General features: G+C 44.5%; 1 protein-coding gene across 6 annotated transcripts in view; it reads right to left on the reverse strand.

Annotated features, from left to right (window-relative positions):
• PACS2 (phosphofurin acidic cluster sorting protein 2) overlaps window positions 1-14,847 on the reverse strand; it is an 85,227-nt gene that overhangs the window by 31,591 nt on the left and 38,789 nt on the right. For 2 of the 6 annotated variants that reach the window (XM_062580974.1, XM_062580979.1), the window contains 10 exons: window positions 13,108-13,270; window positions 11,944-12,017; window positions 10,862-10,942; window positions 8,486-8,545; window positions 6,968-7,125; window positions 4,764-4,854; window positions 3,327-3,404; window positions 2,449-2,570; window positions 1,548-1,680; window positions 720-824 (listed from right to left, as the gene is read on the reverse strand). In XM_062580974.1, the coding sequence (XP_062436958.1) occupies window positions 720-824; window positions 1,548-1,680; window positions 2,449-2,570; window positions 3,327-3,404; window positions 4,764-4,854; window positions 6,968-7,125; window positions 8,486-8,545; window positions 10,862-10,942; window positions 11,944-12,017; window positions 13,108-13,270 (1,065 nt within the window). The remainder of the gene's footprint in view (window positions 1-719; window positions 825-1,547; window positions 1,681-2,448; window positions 2,571-3,326; window positions 3,405-4,763; window positions 4,855-6,967; window positions 7,126-8,485; window positions 8,546-10,861; window positions 10,943-11,943; window positions 12,018-13,107; window positions 13,271-14,847) is intronic. The other 4 variants (XM_062580977.1, XM_062580976.1, XM_062580975.1 and 1 more) reach the window with 4 other exon arrangements.

The raw sequence follows: 14,847 nt of genomic DNA on the forward strand, positions 1-14,847 counted from the left end.
AAAAGACTGGAACCACTGCACCTTCTTGACCAATGTCAACAACACTCAAAAGTATGGCATTTATGCCAACAATAATTTTAGAAGAGCAGTTTGTTAAGGCCCCAGAGAGCAGGGAAGCTGCAGAAGATAAGAGCAGACTCTCCTACTCACCTGCCTCTGGAACTGCAGTTGCAGTTCTTTACAACTTAAAAAGAACTTGACAAATGTAATGTTCTGCCCACCCTCAAGCACTGAAAAAAGGAAAAGGCTATGAACACACATTCCTCATGATGAATTCTTCCCCCTCCATCCAGCTCAAAGGGAAATAAGATATACACAGACATAACATTAACAAGTCTCAGTAATTACCTCACACTTCTATCAAACTCCACACCATTAATCCATATCCCCAGGTCAACACTACCATCTTCTCCACTGATATTGCATATACAACCTGCTAATGTTACTGGAGGAAGACTTAAAAGCCCTCTCTCCACCTCTGCCACCTCTCTGGTCAAATAGAAGGCACCTCTTCAAGTGTGGTGGAGCAACTGCAACCAGTAACTCTGCTGGAATCGATCCCCCTGCACGCTGTAAGCCCCCACAGACCACTAGTGCTCTTCCAGCCAAGTGGGAGAACCTACTTGGCTAGTGTTTGAGCTCAAGGCCTGCACTCACACCATTGCTGAGGAGGGACAGCCAAGGAAAGCTGTGCTTCAGATCATGTCTCCTGCCTTTACCTGGCCTTGCCAATCAGACGTATTGACAAGAATAATGTTTTCTGGCAGCTGGTCATCAGAAACCAAGATGTGATTTAGCTGGTCATATACAGTTTTCCTGGGGATCTGGAAATACAAAGACAGAAAGAGAACATAATTGTAGGAGATGCCAGCTCTAACCCATAGCTCCAGCCCATAGCTCCAGCTCTGGGAATTCACAAAAAGCATCTGTGGATAGGCTGGTCAGTACATGGTCACCTCATCAGCAGGGTAGACTAGGAGCTGCACTGGTTGCTGGGACTGGCACTTGCCAGCTTTCCCAGTATCACAATATTACACTGGCTCCTCTATTAGCCACTTTGTTTTTGTCAGCCATTACTCCTTTTCCCATGCACTTCTCAAGTCACTTAATAGCAACTAATAGCAGCCCAGGGAATTCAGTATTCATAGAAGCCTGCAACTCTTTGTCAAGGAGGGAATTAACTGAGTCCTGCAGCTAAGAGTACAGCACAGAGATGCTCTGCATAAAATCAATTCCTTTTTGGCTTTCCTAGCAATTTCTCTTCTTTCAAAGTAGTCTTTCTCCAACACAGCCCTATATGTTCCTCATCATAGCAATCTGTCCCAGTGTCTTCAGTTTACGGCTGGCTGACAAAGCAACAACCTGGCAAAACCCAGCTGGAAAATACAGTATCAGCCAAGATGCAAATTCCCACCTTTCTGGAGCTGCAGGGCCCAATTCCCTTTCAGCAAGGACAACACTTGGGCCAGAAGAAAAGGGATCACTGGAGACAGTTTTGAGAAGAGAAAAACTAAAAGTAGCTAGAGAGGCAGCAATACTTTTCATACCTGTAAGTGGTGGCGGGTGTCTGGAGACCGTTCATTGTCCAGACTGTTTGCCCTCTCATTCTGCGGCCTCACTGGCTGCCTCTCCTTCAGAGATGTGCTTCTTCCCCGACGTCCAGTCTGCTTTCCTTCAGACCTGGTAGCGAGAAGTGATCATGTTCCAACTTAGGGCTTATTTCTGAGTGAGATTCATCCTCAAAACCCCATACCAACCACATCTGGCAATCTCAGCACTGTCAGCGGAGGTATAACCATTATCATACATGCAGATCTGAGCTAGCTTGAGATCTGTTAATTTGATAATGGAGAAGCTATTGAGCACATGGAGAAGCTAGAGAGCATATTCCCAGGAGTCCCAGGCCAATTTCTATAACCCATGCTAAGACCCACAACATTGCCCTGTTGCTACACAAGCAAGATAGGACTCAGTCATGTGAACTGCAGTTGCACATCCAAAAGCAGCACAGAAAGCAGAAGAAAATCTATTTGCTTGCAGATAACCAGATTAATTTATCTGATGGGGTTGTTCCTCTCTCTCAAAAGACTTAACAGTATTTAGACAGACTCAGCAACTACTTTTAAGGAGAAAATCTGCATCACAGGTTGATTTAGCAACAGTATCTTTGAGCCAGCAGGTCCTCAGTGTTACAAAAAACTTCCTTGCTACAGAGCAGTTATGAGGAGAGGAGACAGATCAAGGAATCATCCCTGAGCAACACTGGAGCAATGCTGCCCTTCAGGGCGCCAAGTATCCATATCTCAAGCACCATCACTTGAGTGCCTGAACACAAGGAGACTCTTCCTGCAGTCAAGAGCTAAGGGCCAGCCCAAACAAATACTAGTAGGCTGTCCATGCCCTCCTGCGCAGCCCTGCAGCAGAGACAATGCTGTGCCACTGCTCTACCTGGTGGATGGGATAATGAGGGACTCAGTCTTGGTGATCTTTCCACTGGGTGGGAGCTTCTCGACAAACACGTCTGGTGTGGGAAGTTCAGCTTCCTGGACCTCAGCTTGCTGGTTAGACTCCTGCAAACACACAAAGCACCTAAATAAGAAATAAAGCCTCCCTCTGCCTCCCAACCATGCACCTCAGGTTGGTTCACTCTGGTGCATATTCAGCCTGTCCCTCCCAGACACACTATTCACTGCCACAAGGGACAAGTCAATATTCACTATTTGGGGCTGCCAGGTCCCAGCTTTACCTCATAAGAGAGCTGTAAGGCAGGAAAGGTGCTCAGAAACAGAGTTTTGTAACAGGCACTCTCCCAGCTTAAAGCAGGGATATACTTCCTCATGCAACGCAGATTAACTCAGTTTATCATAACTAACAGAGAAAAGTCATAGAAGTGTTATGAACAATGTATCTCAGCAGTAACAACCCTAGGTTTGGGATTTTTACTCCAGGACCAGCTGAATTCCTAGCAATTACACTTGGAGAGACCAGACCTCATTGTAATTTTGTACAATTAAATGCAGCCCTAAGAACTCTTTTCAGGACAATACACATAGTCAGCAGCACACTTTGGGCCAGTCTTCCACAAACCAAGAGAAAGTCTGTTTAAACAGAAGTCCATGTAAAGCATTCCCATTTCAAAAGGCTGAAAGACATGAAAGACATGAACATCCAACAGCTGGGGTCAGAAGGACATCTCAGCATTATCTTCACTGCAGCTACTGTTATCTACATGAGTTATATTGTATATGTAGCTATATGGACATACAGACACATATCACAGACTGCAGTTCACAGCTGATACCCAAACAAGTGAGTTCTCAACTTACGTAAGAGACAGTGTCAGAAATACTGTCGCCTGCATGTTTGGTTCCAAGACTCTTGGACTTTTCAGGCACTTCTACCTGCTTGAGAAAAGCCAGGTATTAGGAGGTATAGCACCAGCACAATTCTCAGCCACACACTCTAGATCAGGCTGTTCAAAAGACACAGTTTTCTGTTTAAACACTGTGCAGTTCTGGAGCACGAGTGGGAACGCATCCTCTTCATGCTAGAACTGAATGCATTAGCATAGGATATGGCATGGTAACAACTGATTCCTCAACAGAAATTTAATGCAACATTCACGTTTAAAAACTTGATCACAAAGTCCCAAAAGAAGATCTGGTACCTATTCAACGGGATTTGGTCTCTGCAAGGCCAAGTTTTGCCAACTACAGACAGAGTTAGGCATTAACCAGCACAGACAGCCCTGCAGCTGCTGCACAGAAACAGCCTCAGCGTTCTGCAAATCCCACCGCCTTCGGAGTGTTGCCACGACCCAGCACATGGCTCATAGGAACCGGGAGCCTGACCAGACAAGGGGTGCCACAAGCAATGATCACAGACAAGCAATACAGGTGACCAATGGATGTGACAGCTTGGGAGACCACTGGCAGATGCTCAGGGCAAAGTTTCCACTGGAGCCCCTGTTCCAGAGCTTCTGGGCACAGGCAACTCCAGTGCAGACTGCAGCATGTACTCTCCCATCAAGGCCCTGCGGCTCATCAGTGTCTCTCTCTGGAGCTAGACACCTGGAGGCACACACTGCCCCATGACCAGCGGGGCTCCAATATCCACCCCTTCACTCACAGTCTTAGAAACTCAGCCAACTCACACCAAATGATGCGCTACAAATGCAGGAGAGGCAAGAAAGCGCTCTGGAACTGCGCTGTATTTTCTTCAATCTAATATACCACCCTCATCAGAAGCATACAGAAAAGAGTATGAGTTTCCCTTGCATTTGCTCCAGCCACCATCCTGAAGAGCAATACAGCATCAATGCAGTAAAGCTTTCTCTTAGCAATATGAGGGAGTCCACAGAGCTTCCAGGGAATATCTCCCACCCTGGCTTTCATTGCTACTATGTGCGAATCTGAGCTATTTATACCATCAGAAATTACTAAACACATAACCTGAAGATATCCACTTGAGTCAAAACTACATTTGCTATACAAGCAAAAAAGCAAAAAAACCCAAATCCCCCACCACAAACCATGTGTTCTTAGCACAAAATTCACGTCTCTGTATCCAATTCTTTGGGATCAGAAAGTATGCTCTAATTTACATGTGCAAATACAGACAGCGCTGTTATCAGGGCTGAACATGACAGGTTAATACCATGTGGCTAGAGCACTTTAGTTTCAAAGGAAATGCAGATAGGTAGGGGAAATCTTGAGGCTGCTACATTAACTGCAGATAAATAATCTTCTTGAAACATGACTTACAGGACTTGATGGCTCTTTCTGGCTCCTGATGCTGTGGATGCTACCAATTTCTGTCTGAGAGCTGGAGTGTGACAGTCCTTCAAAGTAAGGTCTATATAAAGGGAGGAAAAAAAGTTTCTTGCTATTAAAACCAGTTACAGCAATAATTCAACAAGTTCACAGTGAAGCAACAATGACTGTTCTTAGCGTGTTTTACTGCTCCTGACGGTTCAAGTAAAATTTACAAGCAACTTGTTTCTGTGAGCGAAAGGATGTGAGCAAGAGAAGTTAGCAAGTCCAGGGACCCCTGTCTAGCCCTGACACTGTCTGACCAACCTCCATTTAATGTATCCAGTGTGTCACCTGGGACACATCAGACCATATTTATTAAGGTCTCACTAGAAATACCTGCGTGCCCTCATATTACACAGCAAGAGGCAGCTTTTCATTCCTTAAAATGCAAGGTGGCTATAGGTCTAGCATTTCACACAGCAGAACAGATGCACATTCATTCCACATAAGCAGTTGTGCCCCCACTATCCCAAGCACCAGGTGCAGAGTTTCACAGTGCAATTCCTGTTCCAGCTGTGCAAATACTGAATTAGATGCCATTCCAGATAGGGCCTCGCTCATGACCGAAAGACAGCAAATGAAGTGGAATTACTGTCCCCCATTGATACTCTCTGCTCCTGTGGATAAGTGACTTTTGGTGCTAATACGGATTTTATTTCCAGCTTTCATCTGGATTTGGCTGCCAGCCCTAGGATCCAATTACACATTTGCTGAATAAGATAAGGTGGTGCATACAATCAGATTGTGCTTCCACGAAGAAATGCAGCTCATCACAGCAGGCTATGGGACTCTTACAATTTAAGGAACTGAAAGTTTTAGTTGCAAAAGCAAGCTGCCTACAAGCATCAGTATTCTTAACATCCTTTTGAAGATATAAACACAAGAACTGGACACAGTAAGCCAAAAGCTGTCTCTCCAGGATCAAGTGTAGAGGCAACAGACTTTTATTCCAGCAGTCATATATCCCAGAACGGTTAGCGCCTCAGCTATGGTACCAGGGAACAAGACACAAGCTCTCAGTGCATGTACTATAAACTTCACCTTGTTTCAAGGCAGCTGCTTACCCCAACATGTCTAACTCCAAATCCCTTCAAGGTAGGATCTACCAGTTCACAACACATCAGGTAAAGCTCCAAATGCCTTTAAAAGCCACCAGCCCCAGTACTTACTCCTCCTGCCCCCATCTATCCTTACTGTCTTCTAGCTCATTGATAAGAAACAAGTGGCTCCAGACTAAGAATTGATTCTTAGCCCAACTAAGTCATTCTATGTTAATTAGGACACTGGGACATTTGATAATTAGCTGGTGTTTAGCAGATACTGTACTGACCTTCTGCAGTTCTAAGCTTTGTGATGTTGTGATGGCTCTGGAATGAACAGGCCTGAGCATGCATCCACACGTCTGTCAGAAGCATGACTAGCTCCCATAGCCTCATGCTTTAAATCTTTATTCAGGCAGAAATGTGACACCGCTCTGCTAGCCTAAGGTCCTGCATCTGCTTGAGACCCTGAGCCCCAAGACAGCAGCTGAACCCCTGGCTCAGCTCCACATTGCTGTGACCGCCCACCTGCCAGAACCCACAAGAACTGGTTCTTGGGTGTATCTGTATGAGCCACAGTAAGTTCCCTTAGGCCTTGAGGAACTGCTCTACTTCTCACAGTCCTGCCTGCTCTCTCCCTGCCAATACCATCCTTCCATGTAGGATCTTATCAGCTTTTCCAGAAAGGCAGTTTGCCTTGTCCATCCCTCCTCTCTACCCCTGTAGCTCCCAACTACACCTCCTCCTGCCTCAGCATCAGATTTCCTGCCTGTTTCTACCATCTCTTCAAAGCACCTATGTAAGGTTTAATTCCACTGCCCAGCAATAGTTTCTACCTTGAGCTCAGCTAGCTGAGCAGGCAGAACATTCGATTGGAACAAAGAAACAAACACGCCTGCAGTAAGCTAGATTCCCCACACATACTATTAGCTCATGAGCAGTCATTCAAGTTATCGTAACATACACTAAGGCTCTTGCACCGAGTCAAGAAGGAAGGCAAGCAGTGGGGAACAGAAACTATATCTGTGCTGATGCTGGACAGAGCAAAGGGCACTTGGTCAAACAGGCTACACTCTACAGGGGGCTGGCCAAAACCAGTCATCTTATACTTACTTTAACTTTGGCTTTGGAGTGCTCAAGACACTGTCATCGTCCTCCATTTCTGGCCCGCTGTCACTAGGGTTTTCTATATCCAGAGTGTCATATAGAAGGTCCAAGTCCTCTTCCACCTCTGGAACGTGCTCTGCTGGGTCCTGCTCTGAATCCAGAACCTATACACAGGACAAAAGCAGAAACTGCTGACTCAGTTAAGAGCCAAATGAATCCTACATCATCTGAGCTCCCTCGGGGGCTGCAGCAACCAGCCCTGTAAGGCTGTCAACCCCAGACAACTCAGAGCAGGGAGGAGAGGGCACACTTGGGAGAAAGATTCTGTTTCCAGTGCAAGGGCACTATTACCCAACAGAAACATTAAGTAGTGTGTGTTGCAGGGGTGGTCAAGCTTGTCAGCATCTGGTTAAGCAACAGCTATCCATTAGACAAGGCATCTATGAACAAGCTTTAACAACGGATTCCATCATCACACAACCCACTCTATAAACAAAGTGTTAAAAAGTCCCGTTTTTCTTAGCACAAGTATAGAAATGCAATACTCCCAATAGTGTAACCTGTCTTGGGTTTTACTGAAAAAAGTTGCCACGACCACCTCATGATTTCAGTATCTAATTTCCAAGCAAGTAGAAAAGTGACAAAAATGTCCACAAGAGGCATCCGAAACCTGGACAAGGATTAGTTGCCACCCACATGCAAAACTGAAAAACAGACATTCACATCATAACTTCCATGGGCTTCTTCACACATACAACAGAGTAAACAGGCATCTATTGTGCAGTTCTGCACAGTTCAGAGCTTGCTTTTTGGATGACAGCTCTAGAAAAGCAGCAGCTCAGCTGGCTGAGACCTCCACTATGAGTGCTGACTCTGCTGAGCTAACTTGGGAGCACAGCAAAACTAACAGGACTGTTTGGAAGGGTAAGGAAGCACGAGGAGTTACTCACTCTTTCCCACAAGCCACAAAAGCAGCACGTGGACTGGCAGCCAAACGAGCTGTTGACTATTTTTATATTAGATACTTAAGTTTACACAGGTTTCTTGGGTTTTAGGTCTCTCTCTAAATGTCTCATTTTCAGCTCTAACCAGACAGCTGATCTCTTGCGGATCTGTGTTCCCTATCAAAGTTTTTCATGTCTTGCCTGGCTGTTCTAGTAGGATGATCAGACAAGCTGCAATTTAACTCAACAAGCAACATACATAGTGGACTACTTGCCTTTGTAAGGGTCAAGTATCATTTCAAAGCAGCCTGTAAAACTAATGGGTATACAAGTGATCGCTAAAATCTGTTTTTTTATCCAACTAGATCTAGAAAGTGTTTGACGATATTTTAAAACTGGCCCTCAAGCCTCCATACAGGGTCAGAGTATCAGGAAAGGTTACATCAGCTGCAGACTTGAAAATAAAATGAAGAAAATTAGGTGGAAATAGAGAAGAACATTCCTGAAGACTGAAGCAAGATGCACCAAGCAGCCAGAGGACAACACACAGAAACGAATGCATTCGCAATGCATTACTTACCTCATCAGACACTTTAAACCTCTTCAGCAATGCCACAACCTTCTGTTTGAAGTTTTGTTGCTGCAAGTTAAAAGACACTTTTGAGTAAATAAGGCATTTAAGTAAACTCTTTTCTTCCAGTGCATAAGAAACCCAGCCACATCTGACATTGATGCTCTAGCTGCTGCTTCAAATCAGACTATTGATGGGATGACAAACCAACAGGCTCTGCTGCACTCATACCAAAATCAGCTTTCAGATCCTTTCTCTCCTGCATTACAACAAATTAGGTCCCATTCCACTAAACATTATAAACCTGCTGGCCCTGACAGATGGCTCTTGTTGGGCTTGCAGTGAACATTAAAAAAAAAAAAAAAAATCTTTTACCTGCCAAATAGTCTCCTGTATCTGTCTGATAAGTTTTTGGCAAGCATTTGAGAGCCAAGTTTTCTGCTTCTTGATACAAGTGAGCTAACACAGACATCTACCTACTCACTGGCCCAAAGCATAGACATGTTTTCTACCAGCAAAGCACCGGTTTTCCAGGACCTTGCAAGTTCATCCTGGCAGGCTCTTACTTGATGAATGGCACTGTATAAAATTTGTGGGGCTCATCCTTCACACTTGCCTATCAGAAAAATGCTTTCACAATGTGATACCCCAGATCCAGGACAGAGAAGGCACCAAGTGAAAAGTAACAAGCCAAATACCTACATTTGCTTTCCATTCACTTGCCCCAAGAGCTATTTCTCTTGCAGGATAGAACAGCTCAAATATGCCATAAGATGCCCAGTCCTGTCGCTAACCAAAATAATATGCACAGTCTACAGACAAGAAGGACAGGAAGGGCTCAGGTGTGCAAGTGCTGGTACAGGGCATTTGAAGTGACAGCCCTGTGTGAGGAGAAAGAAAACAGCTGGCATAAGGATTCTCTTTGGTGAAGCAAGTTGCTTATTTTGCTGGTTCTCTTTTATCTCATATGAACTCTTCCTGTAAGTCCAACCACCCTCCCACTTTGGCCTGAGACACCTCATGCTCCTCCTCCTAAACTGGCTCTTTACCCCTGAACACAAACCCTGGGAGCTGCAATTGTCTTCTAGATAGCTAAAGGTTTGGTGAAATGTATCCATCAGGCCTTAACAAAGACTCTCCAAAGAGTTCTTATATTTCTGCCCCGAGAGTACTCATGAAAGAGGAATGCCCTCATGATAGCAAAGGCTGTCACCCAGCTCACGATGTCAAGCGAAAACTGTCCATTACACAGACCACCTTGGACCAACATGACAGTCTGTGGAGGGAACAGATGCAAGATGTCGTAGCAAAGGACACATGGAAGAGCTGTGCACTGGCCTGAATAGTTTGACAGTCGTATCAGACAGAAAGCATGTTGGGGTTGGAGCTGGGCAGAAGTTAAATTATCTGACAGCACCAAACCCAGTTTTGTACCAGTCCTGCACGCTGGAGATGCAGTATCACCTCAAGGTCAGGGCTAGAAAGATGTTATTCTTATTATGAGGAAGTTGAATGTTTAATAATCAGAGGGTATATTTTTTCCTGGCCAGTTGTTGGCACCTGCAAACAGTACTAAGGATACCAGGGATATGAGCCAGTACACTCCTAGACTCATCTATAGGATCTTTTTAGTGGCAGATTCAGGCCAAATAGGGTTTATTGCAGACATGGATTTTAGAAACAGCCTTGCAGGAGTTGCACCAATCTCCAAACTTACAGTAAGTCCAAAAAAACACCTTGACCCATTGTGGTGATTCTGAGTTATGGTCATTACAGACATGCATAAAACCTTGTGTAAGCAGAAAGCTTCGTTATAGCATAGTCAAGCACGAGTCAGTGCTCCACACAGATGTGCAACTTTGCATGCACATGCATGCTTGCTGAGAAAGGGTGGACAACTAACTGCATGCTACTTGCCAAAGCCTTCAATCTACTTCCATTGCCTCAGCACCACGTGCATCATCTCAAGTTCATCTGACAAATTCCAGCCCTCTACTAATTTAATTCTGAAACCTTCCCATTGGCCTCACACAGGCAGAACACAAGCAGAGGAGCTCCCCTCCACTTACAGCTACTTCCAGAATTCACATGAGCATGGATCTTGCACAGGCTTCCTCATGGAGGTGAATTTCACATATTTACGTGATATTTGGAGTTCCCTCATCTTGCAGCCAGAGGACACTCTACAGCATGTGCACACAACCCTAGACTGCCCACTCCCTGATCTGGCTGCTTTTGCTAGGTCTTCATGCCACGAGCAGTAACCATGCCCCCAACATCTCCGCTGGGCCAGGGTGTGTCTAGTACAACTGCTCTCATGAGCCCCATGCACTGCACATCCTGGCCAAACCCCCATCAGTGTTAGTAAAACTAATTTCCACCGACCCTGGTTATGGACGTCGTTCTTACTATCGATCTCCGCTGCTTCTTGGGCTTCCCCAGCTCGTACTCATCATCATCCAAATCCTGAACAAAAAGAGGATTCCTGTGTTACCTCTGTGATTTGGACACATGAGCATTTAAGTTGCAAAAATGTTCCCTCCACGCGTATTAGGAACTGTGAAGTCAGGCAACCAGTTCCACAGCAGAGTGCAAACTCTCCCTTATAGCATTTGCTTCAATGTCACCTGGAACTGGTGCAGAGGCAGAGCGCACCAGGGGGAGGCTGAAAAACCTTCATTTAGGCCCAAGGGACACAATGGAGGCACAGTGCTAAACCTCCAGGGGCCGATACACCATCCTGCAGTCAGGCACAGGACAGCTGGGCCACATCACTACACTATGTCTGCACTCCATTGAACTTGCTGCACTGTCTTCCAGGCTTTCAGCATGTGCCTTAATCACATGTGATTATGATGGCAGAAGGAAAAGAAAGTAAATCAGATCTGCAGAGAGCCAGGAATAACAGCTTGGAGAAGTGGAACGGCCCCATTTCTCCATTAAAGTAACAAGGAGAATCACAGTCCCATATTTCAGTTCCTCTCTCAGCCCACTCCAAGAGGTAAAATGCAGGTGATACCAGAATCTGAAGGCAAATAAGCTTCAAACTCAAAAGCATCTCAGTTCTACCCAGTGAGGTTCTCCCACTCCACTTTGCAGAAGGAGTTAACAACTACCAGTCTGACTCAGACCCCTATTGGCCCTTTAATTAGGAATCTAGCTGGGTCTTTGAATCCAATCAGCGTTACAGAGGTGATCAACAAATGCCTTGAGCATTAAGCACAGAAACGTACAGGGATGCTGATGTTTTAGTGTTAAAGACAGGCTAGTGCCCAAACACATGATCAGATAAATCACAACGTGGTGACACGGGTTACTGTGCATCCCTGTTCTCTTTCTGCCATTGCAGCCAAACACTTGGCAACAGTCTCGCACTGAGACAAACCAGCTTTTAGTTTCAAACACAAGCAGAGTGCAGGCTCTCTGCTGAAGCTCTCATAGAGAAGAAGCCATGCCCTAAACAGTACCTGGCCCTGTACGGCATCATCACTGGCCTCCTGCTCAGAAGAGAAGCTCTCGTACTCTTCCTCGGAATAGTTGTCTGAAAGGGAAGGAAAGAGGGGAAGAGATCCTGTGAAACTCCTTTAATGTGAGGAGATAGCCTCGTCTCAGGAGTAAAGAAGCCCAACTCCAATAGTCACAAACCAAGAAATGAAGCACACAAGATGCTTTCTAGTTTATCTTCTAGCTGTGCTAGAACCAGTGAGATAGGAAGCTCCTGGAAATGGGGAGCAAGGAAGAACATACCTAACAGGAAAGAAGGACCAGTAGACAGGTAAGGCTTCTCAGAAAACCATCTCCTTTTACTTTGGAAAGAACCACCTAGCAGACAGCAGGAAAGTACAGAGGTTTCTCCGAAAGGGAAATGTTTTTTGTTTGTTCTTTCATTTGTTTGTTTTAAACACCCTATATGGGCACAACAAGCTCAAAGGAGCAGGACAGGCCAGGAGAGTCTAAACTTCCTACTCAAATGACACTTCTAGTGAGCTCCCTGGCCACAGGGGTTTTCTCCTATGCTCCTGCAGCAATGCACAGGCATCTGAGTGCACTGCCTTCAATATGTCATTCTTCTGGTAGAAGAATGGCTGGTACCATGTAGAAGGTGGCAGATCATCATGGGTGGAAACCCAATGACTTCCCTACGTATAGGACAACATTGGATTTACACTCATTAAAACAGACCATAATCTACAGCTAAACATGGTAGGTTTATAGGTCTCATGCAAGTTAATGACATCTGTTGTAAAACACCCAAAAGAAGTTGAAAGAGCAGATTAAATGTGAATTTCCTGAATGCAACAGTTTTAGCCAGGTGAGAAGCTACAGGTTCTCAACACACCCACCAGTAAAGCTGGAAGACCAAGAGTGAGGAATATACATAATTCTTGCTGGATGGCTCAGGCCTGGTGCAATACGCAGAAGCAGCTTTGACAACTTGAGCCCCAATTACTGTCACACTCCCTGCTTACACATCAGCAGGTTTGTAAGGGTGATTTTCTTTGTATTAATCAGTTACAGGTACTGTTCTCATTTTGGTTCTCATTTGTCCCAAAAAACATCTGGTCCAAGTGAGATTTAACTCCAGCGGTGAGAAAAACACTGGTCCTCAGAGCATGTGGTTGTACTCTTACCTGTAGACTTGATTTTCTGGCTGGCCTGCATAGTGCTGTCTTCATGGTCAATTGGCTGACTTGACAAAGAGAAGATCCAGATTTCTGCCACCTTCACTGCAGCTTCTTTGATATTACTGAAAAGGCTCAGGACCTGGCCACCTTCTGTTGGATGCTGCATGACCTGGGACAGAAATAAAGCAGTGAAAGCAGTGCCTGCATTTAAATAGGTTTAAACTTACATCATTTGCATACTACAAGAATTATTTATGTTAATTGATTACTCCAGATTTCCAAGTATGGAAGAAAGCCAACACCCTGCAACTACAGGAACTGCTTGCAGGCAATATGCAATGCTAGTTTACCTTTTATTTGACTATTGTGATGGAAGGAAAGGAAACACTTTGAGCTTGACATATGATTAACTTATCCCTGAAGCACAGTATTTCGCTACTTCATTACTATGTATTTGCTTACATAGTACTGATTTGAATAATCAGGTTACCTAACTTCTGAACGTCTAACCAGTGAATTTAATTCTGTGTTAAAGCCCAGCAAAAGAGACAGTAACAGACAAAATTCTTGGTGAGGTACATATGCAAAGTACTTCCAAAAGTAAAAAAAAAAAATCCCTGCTCTAAAGAGCTGGCAACTGAATCTCCCAAGGTCCCCACCACACTGAGCTAACAAAGAATGGCTCACACACACACACACACACAAACAAACAAAAAAAAAGATGACAGTGGAGGCAGAGGCACACTTCAGTGTGGGTTTCTCTTGCAATCATCCTTCACAGCCCCCAGGCAGCAGGGCTTTCCCCAGAACTTACTGCTCAAGCTCTGGCTCTGCGGTGGGGCAAGAGAAGTCACTTCCCTGCTCCTGCTTGCCCACACCTCAGCTTTCCACCACACACTGCTTTGTCAGCTCCTCACAGGGCTTTAAAATGACCTCAGCTGATGAAAAACATATGCCCCGCTCCTCTTATACTCTGCACATACTCTATCTCCAATAGTCTTTCAGGGCTTTGTTTCAACTGCTAAGAGATTTTTTTTTTCTGAAAAAGTGTCAACACTGTTTAGGGGTCATTATACTACAAACTGCAAAGAGGAGAGGGAGCTTGGAAAAGGACACAAGATTTGTTTACTTGAAGTTTCCAATTTCAAAAGTATTCCAGATGAGCTGGAGAACAAAAAATGAACCTTTGAAATTTTACAACCTTCTAACCTCAGATGGCTGACATTACAAAAAGATACAAGAAAAACCACATGCTACTTTTCAGCAGTAAATGCCCAGCACTTAGAAGTTCACTGATGGGTCTAATTAATGAGACCACACATTTTCTGCCTTACTACAGTATTTAATTTCTAGCTCTTAAACAAATCAAATACTGTACAGGAAAAATACTAGCTACAACACCATGGATCAGTATTTAGCCAATTCCAAAGGAGAAATTCAACATTTACTACAAGTCTAAGGAAAGCTTAACTCGCAAATGAGTACTCTTTGTAGTGATTTAACATAGTAATAGATTACCAGAACATAACATGAACTATTTTGGATGGAACTTATTAGTTGACAGGATACAGTCTGATGAAAAATACTGGTGTTAAACCAAACTTGCTACTGCTAAGCCCTCTCTAAATATTCAAAAGCACATAGAGCAGAGATTAAACAGGGCATGAAATAACGAAGCATGAAGCTAAATTATCAAAAAAGCTTTAGGGTATAATTCACCTATACTCAATGCTACCATTAACTTTA

The sequence above is a fragment of the Rhea pennata genome, chromosome 8 (assembly GCF_028389875.1).
Source record: "Rhea pennata isolate bPtePen1 chromosome 8, bPtePen1.pri, whole genome shotgun sequence".
Lineage (NCBI taxonomy): Eukaryota > Metazoa > Chordata > Aves > Rheiformes > Rheidae > Rhea > Rhea pennata.